Below are 19877 nucleotides of genomic sequence, written 5' to 3'. Positions count from 1 at the left end.
AGCCAACCAGCCCCACCTTGCCCGGGCTGTGGCCTTTCTAGGGAGGCAGAGGGAGAAAAGGGACCCAACCTTGTCTGAGTTACCACTACAGTACCAGCTCTAAGAGGAGAGGCAGGGAGATTGTGGAGGGAAGGAAGGAGTAACAATCTAGTACTGTTTATTGAACTTCCAGTATATGCCACCTACTTTGTTACATTTACTTTATCCCTTTATTTTATATATATATATATATATATATATAAAATATATATCCCTCTATTTTACATATATATATATATATATATATATATATATATATATATGTATATATCATATCCCTCTATCCCTCAGCAACCCTGACAGGGAGGTGGGGTCACCCTGGTTTCACAAGTGGAAAATTCAAGCTCAGAGAGGGTGACTCACCTGTCTGAAGTCACACAGCTAATTACAGTGATAAGAGAATCCGGCATTTGGCGATTGTGATGGGATGTGCCTAATCACAGCCTTGGGTGCCCCAGCTCAGCCCCCGTTTGCTCAGCCCCCGTTTGCTCAGCCCCCTGCAGCCCCATATTGGAGGGTGGGGTGAAGAGGCAGATGGCATGGACTATTCTGAGACAGAAAGCTTTCCTGTGACTTTCTCCCACCCTGACATCTCAAGGGAGTTAGTATTTAAAAAATATCTGACCTTCTGGCTGGGCCTTGCTATTTTTGTTTTTGGAATGTCATGGCTTGGTAAGTTGGGTGGGTAAATCTATCTTATGAGATGTGTTTATTTTTTTCCTCCACAATCCGCTTCTGCCTTGCAACTGTCACTGCCTTTCAGAAAATGAAAAGAGTTCCTAATAAACCGAATCTCGCAGAGGGATGTCCTTGCATTTTTTTTCTCAGTGTGAACACTTGCCCCCTTTTATCTCTCCTCCTTTTATAGTTGATGGCGTTTTTGATGCTAGAACATTAGTGATGAATGGTTCCACATGTCTTTCATAGACTTTTCTCAAATATTAGCATGATATTTGTTCTTTATAACAAATTTTATTAGTGAAACATCTTTTAAAGGGTGGGAAAAAGTACCAAGAATAATGCGAAGAAAGTCTGTGCGCTTTCCGCCCAGCTCCGTTGAATTCTAATATTTTGTCATACTTGCTTCAGGTTGGTTGAAAGGAAGAACTCTTACAGCTGGAATTCATCGGGTGCCTCTGATTCCATTTGACAGAGGGTAACCACTATCCTGATTTTGATATTTTCTTTTCTTGCACATTTTCAAAACTACCTTCACATCTGGCTGTATCCATTAGAGTAGTATATTTCCCAAGATCAATGTAAGTGCTAGTCTGCCGCTTGCCTTTTTCACTAAGCATTAGTTTCTCAGATTGATCCATGGTGATTCGTGCCCCTCCACTTCATTAAATTGCAGCCCTGGGTAGTATTCCATTGTTGTGAATGGACCCGAGTTTTCATCCGTTCCCCTTTTGGTGACCATTTGGTGTGTCTTGCACTTTTGTATTACAGCAGTGCCACGGTGGAGATTCCCTTGCTATTGTCCTGCACACGCTTGCCCCCAGGCCTGGGGTATGTACCAGAAGGGGATCAGCTGGGTGAAAGCCCTGGTGCGCCTTGCACCTCACCGGGAGTTGTCAGGTTGCTCTTCTGAGTTGCTCCACACGTGTAGCCTGGGAGATCATATTGTACCCCTGCCACGTGAGAATATCAGACTTCAAATTTTTGCAAGTCTGGTGGGTGTGAAAGAGAACTCCCTTGTTTCGTTAATCATTCTCTGAGTACAAGTGAGGTTGAGTCCGTCTGAAGCATTCACTTGTTTGCTCATCCGTCAGCATACCTGTTCATGCCTATACTCTGACCGGGTTTTCTATTGGGTGGCCTATGTTTTCGTATATGGTCTTGTAAGAAAATCCTGAATATGGATCTTTCTGGGTTACATGTGTGGCAGACACCATTTCTAGTTAGTTGCTTATCTTTTACATTTGTTTAAAGTACCTTTTGAGGACTGGAAGTTTTACATTTCAATGCGGTCATGTTTATCACTCTTTATGGCCTGTGCTTTTTTTGAGTCTTCTTTTAGAAATCCTTCCTTACCCTGAGCTTGTCAAAATATGCCTTGGGACTTAAATGAAGCTCATTTTGCTTTTCTGGCCTTATTTCTTGGTTTGCTTTGGCGTTTTCTACACTTGCCTTGGGTGTATCTGTGCAGAGCAGAGTATAGGCTGCAGAACCATTTCCAGTGACTGTAGGAATGGTTGCAGCCATCCTGGGGCAGATGAGGCTGGGCTGAACTTGGGGTCAGAGCTGAATCCCCCTCTTCTTGACCCTTTGGCTGTTTCTGAGAGGTGCTGAAGTGCAGAGTTGATTGGTCTTCTCTGAAGCCTGGCTTATCTGCAAGCCTCATAAATTGGTTATAAAGTTGTCCCCTCTCTCGTCTTTCAGTTTATCTTCACTGCCTGATTCTTACTTCCTGCTGCTGCTGTCGATTGAAGCTGAAATGACAGAAGGCACATGGGGCCAAGTTCTCACCCTGGCCTGCCATGCGGGTCACCCTTGGTGAAGACACGGCATGTGTTAAAAGAGAACGCCTGTAAAAAGTTCGTCCAGAAAAGTTCTTTGCTTCTCTTCCTTCCCTCCTAGGAGCTCCGGAGTGTTTTACAGAACTCATCTCATCTGTTCATTGTCTTTTGCACAGAAGTACAAATAGGTTCAGGTAGGCTTTGGGTAAATTCACAGAACCTGAGCGTGTCAGAACCGGAAGGGTCCTTAGGAGCCGTCACTCATGCAGTCAACAAGCACTTCCTGAGTGTCTCCTCGGTGCCTGGCACTGGCGGGGACACAGGGCAGCAGAGGCCCCTGCCTTTGTGGTGGGGGAGCAGCCACTGAACCATAGGGGTCATTTCAGAGTGTGGTAGGTGTGATGGCGCCGAGAGGAAGGCCTTTTGGGTTGGGCGCCTCTGCTATTTTGTTATTTCAGGCAGACCTACCCTCTTCTCACTTAGGAGTCTGCAAACTGTGGCCCAGGGGCCAAAGCCAGCCCACCACAGCCCCTGAGCTAAGAATGGTTTCTACGTTTTTTAAATGGTTGAAAAAAAATTAAACATTTGCAATAGATTTTGATGATAGGGGACACTAACTTTGAATCTCAATCACCTGCCCCCTTCCCCGAAAAAGAATTCTGTTCTTTTCATTAGTAGACCCGTGCTACAGAAAATTGTTCTCAATTATGATGGTTGTATTTTGAATTTCATCAATAAAAATTGTGTGGAATATTGTTTTCTCTCCTATTATGTAAGTACTGGTATAATATCTTTAATTTGGCCTCCTGTCCTGCACAGCCTAGAATATTTACCATCTGGCCTAAAACGTTGGCAGACCCCTGTTCTAGCTGTGTGACGTCTTCAGTCTCAGTTTTCTGGTCTGCAGAATGGGCGTGGTGCCTATTTCAGAGGGCTATTGTGAAGGCAGAGAAAGAGAACGGATGTTAAAATCCTACCAGGTATTAGGAGCTTCAGTAGATGTTAGATTTTCCCTAGTGAGAAGTCAATAATCAACTCCTTAAGGGCTGTTAAAGGGAATGTAGGAGAGTTGGGGACCAGGGTGGGGTGGGGCTCAGAGCTCACCTTTGAGAATCAGTGTCCTGAGGAACAGCATCCCCCAGCGTTGCTGTCCAGCCCCTGAGCTGTGGACCTTGGACCTTGCAAGGGTTGCATCCTGACAGCTCTGCCAATCCCCATGATGTTAATGCCGCCTGGACATAACTTTCCTAATGAAGCATACCTAAAAAATGGAAGGGACAGCTTTGGGCCCTTAATGAGGCTATAAATACAGTACGAAAGTAATTTATAGAGCTGCTTCCTGGTGAAGAACTGTCCTTTTCCTAGACCTCTTCGCTTTCCCTTTGCTTGCCTCATTAATACTAGCCGTTGGCTTTCTTTGCTAACTCGTTTTAAGAAGGAAACAAAGCATTTGTCATTTTGTAGTGGCTGCTGCTGTGCATTGCATGGGAGAGGCAAAGGGGAAGCCGTGTGAAGTGCAGATGTGGGTCGGACAGCTAGGCTCACTCACTGTCAAGGTGACTCACTCCATCCATAAAGTGTTCCTGCAGGAAAGTTACACGCGATCTTCAGGGTCAGTGTAAATATAATACACTGTATGTGTAAATATGAAATCTGTGGGTGCCAAGGGTCAGCATTCCTGGGCTGAATCCATGAGTCATTTTATAACTTCTCACCTCTGTCCCTGGGCCGCGTATCTTCCTTGCAGGTGGGTACACAGAGACCGGGGCTCCTGGAATGAGCTAACAGGGCGGGCAGGGCACTGTGCAGAGTCTCGACAGAGCTGGAGACCTGGCTCAGCTTACGTGCTTGGAGACCGAGGCCCATCCTCACTCCAGGCTCAGATATCCACGCGAGACTGCCCTCCCTGGTGACAGCCAGGATGCTCCCTGTGGCCGAGCTCTGGTGGGAAGCAGCTAGTTTGATGAGAACCAAATGGCTCTGGGAAGTGCTCAGGACAGATGTCTGCGGTTCCACCCAACACCGATGCCACCACGAGGAGCAGTCTGGAGTCGAAGGGACCTTCGGGGATTTTTCCAGGATAGTTTAGGAACGAATCACGACAGACCTGCTCGCTTGGTGCTTTCGTGTGCCCATGCATGGACTGTACGTGTGTATTTGAAGGAGCGAGTCAAAGGGAAAACGGACGCTTGTCTTCAGTGGCCTCAAAACACTACGTCTGTTGGTGTCATGTTCCAGGCAGGGGGAAGAGGTGTGTTAATTCTCCAGGGAGGTTTGAGGGACGATCTAGTTGAGATCTGCGAATTGGAACGCTAAGCTGTGCGTGTGTCTGTACATATATGTGTCTGTGTCTTGCTTTGTTGTCATCGAGCCTGCCGACCAGATGATCAGGAAGCGAAAGATGAAAACGAAGGTGACCGGGCAGAAATCTGAAAGCAGGGCCTGTTGATAGTCTGCAGATGCCAAGTCCATCTCGCATCGCGGTAAGGCGTGACCTTAGCGGGAGGAGGTCGGCAGAGGGAGAGCAAAGCCTGTGGAGGGCTCCAGCCGGTGGAAGACGATTCCCATTTCTCAGCTGGAAAAGTCAGCATTGCTCACTGCATGTTCCAGAAGGAGCAGAATGCAGCAGCTGTCTTGAGTTTTTGCAGTGCCCCCTCATCAAGTAGAAATTTGTGGGTGCCAGAAATTTTGGAAGAAGCCGCAGCAGCAGGTTCTTTGCTTTTGCCCAATGGGGGAGGACTTGGAATTTTTTTTTCAGTCTTGGTGCAGATGGCGTAGTTATTTTAAGTAAGTGATGTGCTGCTGCAGTGAAAATGGGCAACTCTTTTTTCATTTTTCAGCCTAATGAAAAAAGAAAAAGGAGAAGGAGAAACCCCAGCTAGCCAACTTCGTGCTAATGCTTGTCTTTTTTGCATTCTAAATGTGTCCCAAGACACTGAGATGGGATAAACATTTCAGCTACTAGAAAGTCCTGCTGTCCGGCTGAAAAGATTTCTAACCTCTTTTAAAGCAGACGGGGTAGTAATTTACTTGCACAAATCCAGACACCCCTGTGTCCCTTATTTTTAACTATATATGTAAGATCCCACTCACCTTCCGGGGGATGACGCAGGGGGTAGATGGAACTTTCTAAGGAGGAGTGTGAGGGATGGGGGATAAATCAGTAACTGAACACTTGGTTTTCTTCTGAGAATGACCACAGATATTTACTGAGAACCTACTGAGTGCAGGATGCCCAGGATGGAGAGCAAAACGAAGCAATGCCCTTCGGCCTTTGGGGTCGTGCAATCTGGTGGGGAGAGAGTACAGATTCATTGGTGAGCACATTTGGGGTGAAGGAAAACACAGGACACGACCAGAGCAGAAAACAGGGATCAGCTTTAGATCGGGTGAAGGAATCTCAGAGTCAGTGATGTAAAGCTGAGGTCAGAGGACAAATGAGATTAGCCAGATGTACCAGTTTGCTGGAGCTGCCGTGACAAGGTACCACAGAGTGAGTGGCTTCAACAATAGACATTTATTTTCTCATGATTCTGGAGGCTAGAAGTCTGAGGTCAAAGTGTGCAGGGTTTGTTTCTTTTGAGGCCTGTCTCCTTGGCTTGTAGATTGCTGCCATCTCCTTGAGTTTTCACGTGATCTTCCCTGTGTGTGTGTGTGTCCTAATCTCTTTTTATAAGGACACCAATCAGATTGGATTAGGGCCCATGCTAATGGCCTCATTTTAACTTAATCAACACTTTAAAAGCCCTAGCTCCCAATATAGTCACATGCTGAGGTACAGGGGTTAGGACCTCAACATATGAATTCTGGGGGCACACAATTCAGCGCATAACAGCAGGTGGAACGTGCATGGAAGAATTGGGGTGAGTGAACAGTGTGTGCAGAGGACCACGGCAGGGCGGACATTGGTGTTGGAAGAAATGGTTGGAATGAGATTGTAGAGGTAGGCGGGGCCTGATCATGCCTGGCTTTGTAAACCATGGCAACAGTTTTAGATTTATTATAGGGGCACCGATGAGCCATCAGCAGCATTTAAAACCTCCCTCTGCTATGAGGAGAAGAAACTGGTGGGAGTGAGAAGTGAAAGGGGGAAGGTTGGTTTCAGCCAGGATTTCTCACGTCAGCACTCTTGACTTTTCGGGCTGGGTGGTTCTCTGTTGTGAGGGTCTGCCCCGTGCATCGCAGGTGTGCATTCCTGGCCTCTACTCAGAAGAGGCCACAACCGAAAATGTCTCCAGACACTGCCATATGTCCTCTGGGGGCCAAACTTGTCCCCCGTTAAGAGCCATTGGTTTAAAGAGGGCACGAGGTCTCGGTGGCTTGGATTGGATGGTGTCAGTTTAGTGAGGCACCTTGGATGGGTTTGAGGAAGATCTTTGAAGACAGAGTCAACATGATTTAACCTCTCTTTGCCTTGGTTTCTCCTCATACTCTCGAGCCTGCTGATACTGTCACTTCCCTAAAGCACAAGGCCCTGCGCCCCCTGTGTGGGTGATGGAGTTGCTCCGACGTGCACAGACTGCCCCTCTGAGTTATCATTCACCCGGCCCTGGGGATCCGAGGTCCTGCCGGTAGGGCACTGGGAGCCCCGTGGCTGCAGGACCACCTGTGTCCAACCCACGTGGCGTTTAGTCTCGGCATCGCACCCTCTCATTTATCAAGTCCCCGTGCCGCCAGCCTCTTGACTCCCAGAGCAAGCACTTTGGGATCTCGTCTGGACAGTTTTCTTGCCCCAGAAATCTGTTTATCAGAACAAGGTCTCACAGTTTCGGCGACTCTTCCAGGGGGCTTGCCTTCGAGGAGCTAGTTCTGCACAACCAAGTGTAAGTGACTTCCGAACACATCAGAATGGCAGTTACGTTCTGGAGCCCTGAAGAGTTCCCTGCTGGCCGGGGGGAGCCCAGAGCAGTTGTTAGGAAACAGCTGGCACGTGTAGGTTTTCAGTGTTATGTATTGTGTGTCTGGCTGAGATCCACCTCCAGGCTGTCCTTCCAGACTCCTCTCCTACGAGACCCACTCTGGCATCTTGCAACTCTGCCCGGAGGTGGGGAATTGGCCTCACGACCATCTCAGGGTTGGTGGTGGCTTCCTCAAGTCGAGCCTTGAGAGGGATTCTGATATCGACAGTGGGCTCAGTGGTCAGAGTCCACTGTGATTAGTGATACCTGACCTTGGTGTAGCATTGGGGAAATAGGGGCACAGTCTTCTCGCAATTCCTAACTATCAGAGCTCTGTGTTTTTTTATTCCATACCCATCGTGGCCTGTGCTGAGCCTGCCTGCTCTGGTCTTTGCCATCTTTCTGTAGATGTGACAGGTCCTTACGTTTCATCTCTTTGTCTATCAACGTCCACTGCAAATGCCACCTCTTTCCCGTGACCTTTCTTTAGTGCCTTGAATTCTGACTTTATCTTAAGAGCACTGGGGAGCCATTCAGTGGCTTTTTAAAGCCAAGAAGTGTCATGATTGATCTGCTCTTTAGAAAGGTCCCTCTGAGATAGACTCGAGGGGAGTCTGGGGTCACTTGTGGCAGTGATCCTGGTAAGAGATGGTGGTGATCTGGGCTGCAGTCGTGGCTGTGGCAGCGGAGACTAGCATGCAGGACTTGGTGACTGGCCATCGTAGGGGGTGATTGAGTGAGGAGGGGACAAGGAAGAATTTGAGGAACCCAGTGCAGGTTTTTAGGGCAGGATGAGGCCCCTCGCTGTAGCTGCTCTTCTAGAATTCTTCAGTGAATTACACAAGCTCATTTTCAGTAGGGTGTTCATGTACAGTATAAATTCAGTGCAGTGGGGCAGATGGTCTATAAGGAATAGCCATGGCACCTGGGCTGATGTGGTACCGCTTGCCTCTGGCTCTGTCTTTTCCAATTTTTTGCCCACTCGTTCCAGCTGTAAAATGTTTTTAGTGTAACCCCAGTAGAACTTTAGGCACACAACAGGGTGACTGCCCATTTCTCCTTGGGGAAGACTTCAGAGGCAGAGTAACACAGAAGTTGTATGCTAATGGGTGTGTCGGGATTTCCAGGAGACCCCATGAGTTGAAGGGCATTCCAGGTAAAAATTACAGCACATGTAAAGGATAGTGGCATGAAAGAAGGTGTGATGTCAGGGGTCTGGCATGAGATGCTTCTCTTGGCAAAGCTTGTGGAGGGGCATCGTGGGCCCTGCCCTCCCTCCTGCTGCCCCCAGGCAGGTCTGGACATCCCTCTTAGTACAGGGCACTAAAATTGTTAGTATACCCTTGTGCCTTTCCAGCCCGGAGGGAAGAGCACTAGCTTTCATCTATGCATCTTTAACACTTAGCAGAAGTGTCTGGTCATAAATGTTCAATAAATGCTTATTGAAAACTCAGGAGGGAGCCCTGGAGGGACCGGTCTTTTATTTCTCCTTTTCCTCTAAGACTTTCATTTCCTGATGGCTCCTGATCTCCCAGCCGTTGATCACAGCAGCTCAGACGGATCAGATTGATCCAGTTCTGGCTCCCTTGACAGTCTGCCCCCGGGGTCCACTGGTGGATGCATTTAGCTCTCCTTGGCCTTCCCTGTTTGCTTTCCAGCCCAGGAGTTCGCACTTTTGGGTGAGGGCCTTGGCATTCTGTGCCTGTGTTCAGCGGAGTCGAATCTAAACCTTGGGGCTCGGTGCTAAATCTCCTGAAACGCTTGGCAAGCAGCCCAGGGGCCTTGGGACTCTCTTAGGGTTAAAAGGCCTGTGTTGAAGTTTTGGTCTGGCCTTTGCTCCCCGTGTGACCCCAGGCAGGTTGGTTTTTGTGGGTGATTCCTGTTTCCTAAAGTGAAATGATGTCCCCGTATTCCCGCTGACTTGGCCCAAGTGCAAGGATTCTGTGATATAGGGCCGCAGAGTCTGAGGTCTGGACGGAGTCTGCAGTCCCTGCTCCTGGGTACTGGGAGGCCTGCGCTCCCTCTGTCTTGGCACCTTCCTTTGTAGCCACTGCCCATGGCCAGAAAAGAACGTGTGGGTTTTACTACCAGGCTTTTTGACAGAGAAAGAAGAAAAGTTCGTGAACCCCTGTTGTGTGCCCAGCACCAGCGAAGGGCTTTACCTGGGGCTCTCCGTTTAGTCCTCGCAGAATCCCTGGGGGTGGAGCAGATTCTGGGTCCCTTTCACAGATGAGAAAACTGAGTCCCAGAGAGGCAACGTCACCCACCAGAAGTCACACATACACAATCCGTGTCGAAGAAGAGTTGTGCGGTCCTGGGTTCTTGCTGCCTTGGCGGCGCCGTCTGACCTCCCTGTCCCCTGTCTCCCACAGAGAGCCAGCTGCTCCCCGGGAACAACTTCACCAACGAGTGCAACATTCCAGGCAACTTCATGTGCAGCAATGGGCGGTGCATCCCCGGCGCCTGGCAGTGCGATGGGCTGCCCGACTGCTTCGACAAGAGTGACGAGAAGGAGTGCCGTGAGTGGCCTGGCCCTTTGCTGGGGCAGGAGGAGGGTGGCGGCAGTCCTGGGGCATCAGCGAGGAGTTCTGGGTCTGACTCAGCCCTGCACGCTCTGCGTGCTGCCCACAGCGGGGCCAGGGCCTCTGGGGGCAGGGCTGTCCTGCCCTCTCCACCTGTAGTTCTGTCTCAGAGCAGCGTGGTCTGTGCAGAAACAGGGGTCTTGGTGGGGTGGGAGCCACAGCTTTGGGGGAGCAGAGGACCTGTCCACCAGGCTCTACTCACCCTCCCGCTGGGAGACTCTCACTGCCTTCACTTTGCACGCGAGGATGCTGAGACTCCCAGAGGTTATGTAGCTTCAGTATCTTCTAACCAGCGAGCAGCAGACCTGGATTTGAACCCAGGGCTGCCTGACCCCAAGGTCCAGGCTGGTAAGCATCTTGCACATCTTCTACATTGTGCAGTATTCTTGAGGATGAAATAAGCTTTAGCATCACGTCAAGTGTCTAGCGTGGAGTTGGTACTGACTTTGTAGTAATCTGCTTCCAAATGCCCTTTTCTTTGCCAACACCTGGACACATCTTCAAATGGGCAACACCAGGACCGGGATTCTTTCTGATCCTCTCCACCCCCTCCTTCTTCAGCCTCTTTCCCGTTTTGTACCCAAAATCCGCGTGAGATGTGAGTCAGTGGTAATCTGCGAGAAAGGAGGCACCAGGGATGTGAGTTGAGGGGCCTCCAGGAAGTGGAACGATCCTCCCTGCCCCGTAGAGGTGTGTTTCTCTTCTTTGCCAAAGTTTGGTGCTGCAGAGGGAGCTGGGCCACGGCACGCTGGCCGGCAGGAAGTACACCGGGAGTCCTGGGCCCAGGGTCGTCCGGTGCCTGGGGACCACACAGCTGGACGATGGTTCTTGGCTGTTTCCTGGGCTTTGGGCACCAGGCCACAGGGCCTCTCGCACAGGAGAACTATGTGTTCTGGCTCTGAATCTGCCGTCTTTTTGGGAGCCAGCTGAGGAAATGAGGAGAAGATGATAATTTGAACTTTTCACATAGCTGTTACCGGGATTTGAGGCTCAGCTTGTTGTTGCGCAGGAAGGAGCTCTGGGTTTGGGGCCCCCTCTGGAGCCAGGCCCCCTCTTCCTCGTGATGTACTCCCTCTGAGACTGGCCCCTCTGAGATCTGTCCAGTATCCCTGCTGCCTGCCCCCGCTCTTCAGAGAAGTTTTGGGAGGGATTGGGTTGAGGGTATGTTTTTTGTGGGAAATAGTTCATTTTCTTTGTTGCTTGTGATTTCTTCTGAATCGACTATTATACATAATGCATTTTTATTTTTGCAGAATTAAAAAAGAGTATTATGTCTATTGCAGCTTTTTCTGTTTCTAGCCTGGCTTCAAAATTGCTAGAAATTGAATGTTTGTAATTTGAGTTTCAAATGAGATAGTATGCGTGAACCCTATAATCTGTCCAGTTCTGAGCATTATTAAACACTCTGAATGTGTGGAATGATCATTTTTGGAATATGGTGTGTATTGGAACTCCAGTAAATGCAGATTGTCTTTAGCTGAGCTGGGAATGTTCAGAACGGGACACGTTTGTGACAGAATACAGGATCGGAAGTTGAGACCTAAGTTACATCCCCAGCTTTGTCAATTTCTACTGTGTGATTATTAAAGTTCTCTGTGACAAGCTGTGTCCTGTGCCAGTCCAGTTCCATGATTTCAGAATTCATGCGTAAACGGGAAGAGTTGGTGGAAAGAGAAATTTTAAAAGAAAAGAAAAGAAAAGAAAAGATAGTGTGGGCAGCTGCCTGGCGCAGTTTGGTTTGGTTTGGAACAGGCTCGCCTTGGCTATTCTCCGTTAATTTTTTTCTCCTCATTACCGACCTGTCACCCCCAAGTGTAGTAGAGACTTGATTGGCATTTATTTAGTCTTTTGATCAAAACATAATTTGAAAAACCATACACATAAACACATGCATTCGAAAAACCTTTCCTCTGTTGCCCTTCTTTTCTCCTTTGGTCTTTAAATTCTAAAAACAGAAGAACACTAGAAAGTTTAGACAACAGAGGGAAGGAAAAGAAGTCCTTTTTCTAAGACAAAGTTTCCTTGCATTTCAGATTTCTTACATATTCCCTTCTCAGTCTAGGACCTGCGGGTTGAGCCCTGGAGAAGGACTGTGTCCAAATCCCAGCCCTCCCTTCCATCCCTCTCCCCCAGCGCTGTGTGATCTTAGAAAAGTTACCAGAATGGTCTAAAACTTAGCCATTGGAAGGATTAAATGAGAATTAATTCCTTAACCTTCTGCTGCCTCAATTCCCTCCTCTCCAAAATGAGAATAATCAGCCTTCTAAGTGACATTGTTGTGACGTTTTAATGCATGTTAAGCACACAGCACAATGCCTGGGTATAGTCAGTGACTTGTAAACGGTAACTGTTATTGGTCAGTCCACACAAAGTATATTCATTGTCATGGGGACGCGTGATTGAGTAACCTGCTTTTTCTACTTCAATGTAGAGGCCCTTTGCCACGTTACCATACATGTAGCAATGATAATTGGTGTTTGTGAGGTTACCTACTGTTCCATCCAGTAGATGCACTGCAGCCTAATTATTCCCCTCTTGTCGGGTGTTTGAGTCTCTTTTGCTTTTTTACTTCTGCTGATCAAAATGTTTAGGGTCGACAGCAATCCCACTACTGGGCATATACCCTGAGAAAACCATAATTCAAAAAGAGTCATGTACCACAATGTTCATTGCAGCTCTATGTACAATAGCCAGGACATGGAAGCAACCTAAGTGTCCATCGACAGATAAATGGATAAAGATGTGGCACATGTATACAATGGAATATTACTCAGCCATAAAAAGAAATGAAATTGAGTTATTTGTAGTGAGGTGGATGGACCTAGAGTCTATCATACAGAGTGAAGTAAATCAGAAAGAGAAAAACAAATACCATATGCTAACACATATATATGGAATCTAAAAAAAAAAAAAAAGGTTCTGAAGAACCTAGGGGCAGGACAGGAATAAAGACACAGACGTAGAGAATGGACTTGAGGACATGGGGAGGGGGAAGGGTAAGCTGGGACGAAGTGAGAGAGTGGCATGGACATATATACACTACCAAATGTAAAATAGGTAGCTAGTGGGAAGCAGCCGCATAGCACAGGGAGATCAGCTCGGTACTTTGTGACCACCTAGAGGGGTGGGATAGGGAGGGTGGGAGGGAGACACAAGAGGGAGGAGATATGGGGATATATGTATATATAGCTGACTCACTTTGTTATAAAGCAGAAACTAACACACCATTGTAAAAAAATTATACTCCAATAAAGATGTTAAAAATTTAAAAAAATTTTTTTAGTAAATAAATAAAATGAGAGAGTTGAATAAAACAAACAAACAAAAACAATGTTTAGGGTCGATTAAGGAACTTATGCATGCCTGGAGGGTAGAAATACAGGATGGTTTCAGCCAGAGCCAGGCTGGGCTGGGCTGAGGTCTCCAGGGTAGGTACCATCTGGTCCATCCTTGCGACGGCTCCCTGAGAGTTGTCCATTTAGAATTTGTGCCGCCTCCTTCTGTGTCTCGTTCAGAAGTTACAGAGCTCTTTCACTGATTCTCTGGAACAACTTGGTACTTACAGGAAGGAGAGAGAAGGTGGCTGATACTCTCACTTGGTAGAGGTGATTGCCTCAAAAGCCCTACGACACAGCTTTGGCACTTAGAAAAGAATACACCTAACCAAGGAGAAGTCTTGCCCTTGCCGAAGGGTGAGAGAAGGGCCTGGAGAAGTGTGTCTTGGAGGGATACGAGGCAGAGAGCAGCTATTCTGTATCCACGGCAGAGGAAAGATTTTCGTGAGACAGGAAGAAACTTTTTTATTATAAAGGTAATAAAATGTTATGTTGTAAAAATCGGGGGAACAGGGAAGGAGAAAAACAGAATCCCACATAGAGTCTGTACGCTACCAGACCCACTGTGGGCATCTTACAAGTTTACATTCAGGCTTTTCTCAGTTGTAATCACCATAGGTATATGATTTTATATTTTAATTTTTTTCCCAGGTAACATTTCAACATATTAACATTTTTCTATGTTTTTTCCCCCATATTTCCCTATCACTTTTAACGCTTAAGTGGCCCATTCACTTGGTGAATAAATATAGTTTATTTACTTATTATTTGGTATTTATGTTGTTTCCAGTTTTTCACTGTTAGAAATAGTGCTTACGGTTGTGAAATGAGGGTAGATATGACTTTCCCCCTGTTTTGAGAAATGGTCTTCAGCTCGATTCTCAGAAATGCCATGACCAGGTTGAAGGACAGGAGCCTTTTCTGCCTCTTGCCCACTTGTTCTGCTACTGGTTTGCATCAGCTTTTGCTCACGGGCAACATGTGAGACGTCTGGCTTTGTTTTAGTCTTGGCAGCATTGGGAAATACCTTTTTTAAAAAATCGGTTTTCTGGTTCGTTTAATAGTTGAAAACAGTTACATATTTTAATTTTCATATTTTAAGTTATCTAAAGAGGTTGAATGTTTTCCCCAACCCCCTATGGACTAGTTGTATTTCCGACCTTGTGAAATATCTATTAATGGACTAGAATAAATTTCCAATTGGGTGGAGTCATTAGATTTTCCACCTTAGAGTTTTGAGAGTAGGGGCTCCTTTGGGGATAGTCTGGGTGTATTTCTGTTCTTGGTTAGCAGAATGCCCTAAGTGATCGTTTTAGCCAAATAACTTTTTGTTATAATAAAGGAATAAGGATATGTTTTAGAAAAGCATACAAGTTCCATGGAAGCCCTGATTATGGCAAGAGCAATGACATGCCGTTACTTGAGCTTCTCCTGGGCTGCACTGTCCCAGGCACTTTACATTATAGTAATTCACGGATTGTCACGAGCCTTATGAGAAAGGGACTGTTATTATCTCCAGATGAGGAAACTGAGCCACAGAGAGATGATGCAGACCCTGTCAGCTGTCCCAGCGTGTAAGTCCTCATAACCTTCCTCCATCAGAGACCACCGGTGGGTTCATTCAGTCTTTTTGTACATGGATCTCTGTTATTCTGCTGAACAGGATCGTACTGTATGTTATCACTACTGATCTGATTTTTTAAAAATTAAGAAACGTCGAAAATGTTTTTCTGTGTACAGGCATACCTTGGAGATACCGTGGTTTCACTTCTAGACCACCACAATAACGCGAGTCACACAAATTTTTTGGTTTCCCAGTGCATATGAAAGTTGTGTTTACACTATACTGTAGTCTATTAAGTATGCAATAGAATTATGTCTAAAAAATAATGTACATACGTTAATTAAAAAATACTTTCTTGCTTAAAAATACTAACCATCATTTGAGGCTTCAGCGAATTGCAATCTTTTTCCTGGTGGAGGGTCTTGCCTCGGTATTGATGGCTGCTGACCGGTCACGGTGGTAGTTGCCGAAGGGTGGCATGGCTGTGGGAATTTCTTAAAATGTTACTTAAAAGTGAAGTTTGCTGCATTGATTGACTCTTTCATGAATGATTTCTCTGTGGTGGCAATGCTGTATTTGATAGCATTTTAGCCACAGAACTTCTTTTAAAAGTGGAGTCAGTCCTCTCAAACCTGCTGCTGCTTCTTATCAACTAAGTTTATGTAACGTTCTAAATCCTTTGTCATCATTTCAACAATCTTCGCAGCATCTTCACCAGGAGTAGATTCCATCTCGAGAAACCACTTCTTTGCTCGTCCATAAGAAGTAACTCTCCTCATCCATTACAGTTTTATCATGAGATTGCAGCAATTCAGTCATATCTTCAGGCTCCACTTCTAGTTCTAGGTCTCTTGTTGTTTCCACCACATCTGCAGTTACTTCCTCCACTGAAGTCTTGAACCCCTCAAAGTCTTCTGTGAGGGTTGGAATCAACTTCTTCCAAACTCCTGTGAATGTTGATATTTTGACCTCTTCCCATGAATCACGAATGTTGTTAATAGCATCTAGAATGGTGAGTCCTTCCAGAAGTTTTTCAATTTACTTTGCCCAGATCCACCAGAGGAGTCACTACCTTTGGCAGCTATAGCCTTATGAAATGTATTTCTTAAAAACTAAGACTTGAAAGTCAAAATTACTCCTTGATCCATGGGCTGCAGAATGGATGAGGTGTTAGCAGTCATAAAAACAGCATGAATCTCACTGTACATCTCCATCAGAGCTCTTGGGTGACCACGTGCATTGTCAGAGAGCAGTAATATTTTGAAAGGAATCTTTACTTCTGAGCAGTAGGCCTCAAGAGGGGGTTTAAAATATTCAGTAAACCATGTTGTCAACAGATGTGCTGTCATCCTGGCTTTGTTGTTCCATATAGAGAACAGGCAGTGTAGATTTAGCATCATTCTTAAGGGCCTTAGAATTTTTAATGGTAAATGAGCATTGGCCTAAACTTAAAATCACCAGCTCTTTTAGCCTCCTAACAAGAGAGTCAGCCTGTCCTTTGAAGTTTTGAAGCCAGGCATTGACTTCTCCTCTCCAGCTATGAAAGTCGTAAATGGCGTCTTCTCCCCATATATTGCTGTTTTGTCTACATTGAAAATTTATAGTCACCTTTATTGATGATCTGAGCTAGAGCCTCTGGATAACTTGCTACAGCTTCTACATCATCACTTGCTGCTTCACTCTGCACTTTTATGTTATGTTCTTTCCTTAAACCTCATGAACCAACCTCTGCTAGCTTCAAACATTCCTCTGCAGCTTCCTCACCTCTCTCAGCCTTCACAGAATTGAAGAGTTAGGGCCTCGCTCTGGATCGGGCTTTGGCTTAAGGGAATGTTGTGGCTGGTTTGATCTTCTATCCAGACAACTCAAACTTTCTTCCTATCAGCAATAAGGCTGTTTTGCTTTCTTATCATTTGTGTGTTCACTGGAGCAGCACTTTTAATTTCCTTCAAGCACTTTTCATTTGCATCTACAGCTTGACTACTTGGTCAGCACTAGAGGCCTAGCTTTTGGCCTGTCTTGGCTTTCAACATGCCTTCCTCCCTAAGCGTAATCATCATTTCTAGTTTTTTATTAAAGTGAGAGACTTGTGACTCTTCCTTTCAATTGAACACTTAGAGGTCCTTATAGGGTTATTATTTGGCCTAATTTTAATATTGTGTCTCAGGGAATAGGGAAGCCTGAGGTGAGGGAGAGAGCTGGGGGAATGGCCAGTTGGTTGATGGAGGAGTCAGAACACACACAACATTCATCAATTAAGTTCGCCATCTTATATGGGTGTGGTTCGTGGAGCCCCCAAACAATGACAATAGTAACATCAAAGATCACAGATCACCATAACAAATATAATAATAGTGAAAACATTTGAAATATTGTAATAATTACCAATATGTGACACAGAGACACAAAGTGAACAAATGCTGTTGGAAAAATGGCTTGTCACAGGGTTGCCACAGTCTTCAATTTGTAAAAAACTCAGTACCTGCAAAGTGCGATCAAGTGAAATGCAGTAATACGAGGTATACCTGGAAATGATTTCTAAAGTGGCTGTTAGTCCTGTGAATCTCTGAAAGAAGAGACTGTACTTTATTACTGCCCCTTGCTGTAATAATAAAGCGGCAATCCAAATTTCTAGAACATACATGTGACCTGGAATCAAGAGCCTTAAGCTCTCCTGCCAGCTCTGTGTTGGATTGCAGCTGCCATCTCTCCGTGGTCTAACCAAATGGGGGAGGGATCTTGGAGGGTTGAGATCCGTGTTACAAGGTGGTTCGTTTTCTTCTTTGAAAAATTACATTGATCGCTATTTTTGTTTTTGTTTTGTTTTTGCGGTACGCGGGCCTCTCACTGTTGTGGCCTCTCCCGCTGTGGAGCACAGGCTCCGGATGCGCAGACCCAGCGGCCATGGCTCACGGGCCCAGCCGTTCCGCGGCATGTGGGATCTTCCCGGACTGGGGCACAAACCCGTGTCCCCTGCATTGGCAGGCGGACTCTCAACCACTGCGCCACCAGGGAAGCCCTTGATCGCTATTTTTGAGGCATGTACAGACTTTTAAGGTCCCAGGCCCTTTATGTGTGTGTGTGTGTGTGTGTGTGTGTGTGTGTGTGTGTGTGTGTGTGTGTTTGTTGGCGGGGCTGGGGATGGGGATAAATTCAAGAATCTTGTCAAATGATAAAATTTTAATGAATCTCCAAATCCAGAGGCATAGAAAAATAGGTGAAAAAATGGAATTTGCTTTTAGCGTTCCCAGCCATTTCTTGAGCACGGCTTTTAATTGCACCAGTGTGATGGCAGAAATCCAGGAGATTGGGCTGAGAGGGCAAGTTTGAAATAATGATCACCAAGGAATGTAAGGGGAGGAAAGCCCAGCCAGAAACTCTTCTTTCCTTTTTATGGTCTTCATCATAGGCCTCTAGGTGGCGCCACATATAATGTTTTCTTTTAAACCTGGTGTTTCAGGGCAAGCAGAGATGAGGGGAAATAACTGGATTCTGCGTTATTCTTCTCACCAAACTTTAGCAGTAATTCAGCGATTTCACCAAGGCACCTACTGCTTGGCTCACATGCAAAATGCCCCAGGAAATCAGGCAGTTTCCATGGGGTGGGTACAGTTTGCTTCTTTCTCTCTCAGGCTGCTCTGTCTTTTCTCAGAGAACGGGGTGTGAGAGCTGACATGCTGTGACCTGGGAAAGCAGCCTGTCAGTGAGCTGGGGGATGCAACTACAGTGGGATCTAATCCTCCCCTGCTGCTGTGTAAGAAGCAAAACTGGCACAACGCTATCATTATGGGTTGAATTGTGTCCCCAGCCCCCAAATTCATATGTTGAAGTCCTAACCCCAGTACCTCAGAATGTGACCTTGCCGTAAAAAGGAATGAAATTTTGCCATTTGCACCAACACGGACAGACTTGGAATGCATTATGCTAAGTGAAATAAGTCAGACAGAGAAAGACAAATACTGTATGATATCACTTATATGAGGAATCTAAAAAATACAACAAACTAGTGAATGTAACAAAAAAAAAGCAGACTCAGAGATACGGAGAACAAACTAGAGATTACTGTGGGTAGGGGGGAGGGGCAGTGTAAGAGTAGGGGATTAAGAGGTCCAAGCTATTAGGTATAAAATAAGCTATAAGAATATATTGTACAACACGGGGAATGTAGCGAATATTTTCTAATAACTATAAATGGAGTATAACCTTTAAAAATTGTGAATCACTGTATTGTACACCTGTAACTTTTATAATACTGTATATCAACTATACAATTAAAAACGTTAAAAATTAAGATAGCATGAAAAAACAAAAAAATGTGACCTTATTTGGAGATAAGGCCTTTATAAAAGTAATCAGGTTAAAATGAGGTCACTAGAGTGAACCATATCCAATACGCCCTTATAGGAAGGGGGAATTTGGACACCGAGATCCATCCAGGGGGAAGACGATGGGAAGACAGAGAGAGAGGATGGCCATTTGCAAGCCAAGGAGAGAGGCCAGGAACAGATCCTTCTTCAGCCCTGAGAAGGAACCAGCCCTACTGACATTATGATTTAAGGCTTCTGGCCTCCAGAGCTGGGAGACAGTACATTTCTGTTGTACCACAAAGTCGTGGCACTTTGTTACAACATCCCTAGCAAAACTAACCAGCCATCTACCCATCTCTTATTTTTTAAAAATTGTTAACGTAATGAGTGAGTGACAGCTGTCCCACAGCTGTGTAACAGGATGAGGTTCACAGACATCCTGCTTCTATTTTTTTTCTTTAACAGTTTGAAAGTAAGAATCTTACCGTTACAGGTTGAATTATGTCCCCTCCAAGGACATGTTGTCGCCCTAACCCCCAGTATCTCCAAATGTGACCTTATTTGGAGCTGGGATGTTGCGGTTGTGATTAGCTAAGATGAGGTCCCACTGGAGTCGGGTGGGCCCTTAATCCAATGTGACTGGTGTTCTTATAAGAAGCAGTGTGAGGATATGAGGCTTCGAAGAAGGCCATG

At 45.9% G+C, this 19877-nt stretch overlaps 1 protein-coding gene across 1 annotated transcript in view; it reads left to right on the top strand.

Annotated features, from left to right (window-relative positions):
- Nucleotides 1-19877, top strand: part of LDLRAD3 (low density lipoprotein receptor class A domain containing 3) — a 256902-nt gene that overhangs the window by 67346 nt on the left and 169679 nt on the right. The window contains exon 2 of the mRNA XM_027114993.1: nucleotides 9769-9915. Within this exon, the coding sequence (XP_026970794.1) occupies nucleotides 9769-9915 (147 nt within the window). The remainder of the gene's footprint in view (nucleotides 1-9768; nucleotides 9916-19877) is intronic.

Source organism: Aethalodelphis obliquidens, unplaced genomic scaffold (genome assembly GCF_003676395.1).
Source record: "Aethalodelphis obliquidens isolate GAN/ISIS:26980383/991018 unplaced genomic scaffold, ASM367639v1 scaffold14, whole genome shotgun sequence".
Taxonomy (NCBI): domain Eukaryota; kingdom Metazoa; phylum Chordata; class Mammalia; order Artiodactyla; family Delphinidae; genus Aethalodelphis; species Aethalodelphis obliquidens.
The sequence above is the reverse complement of the archived record's forward strand: the minus strand, read 5'-3'. Positions and strand labels throughout refer to the sequence as shown.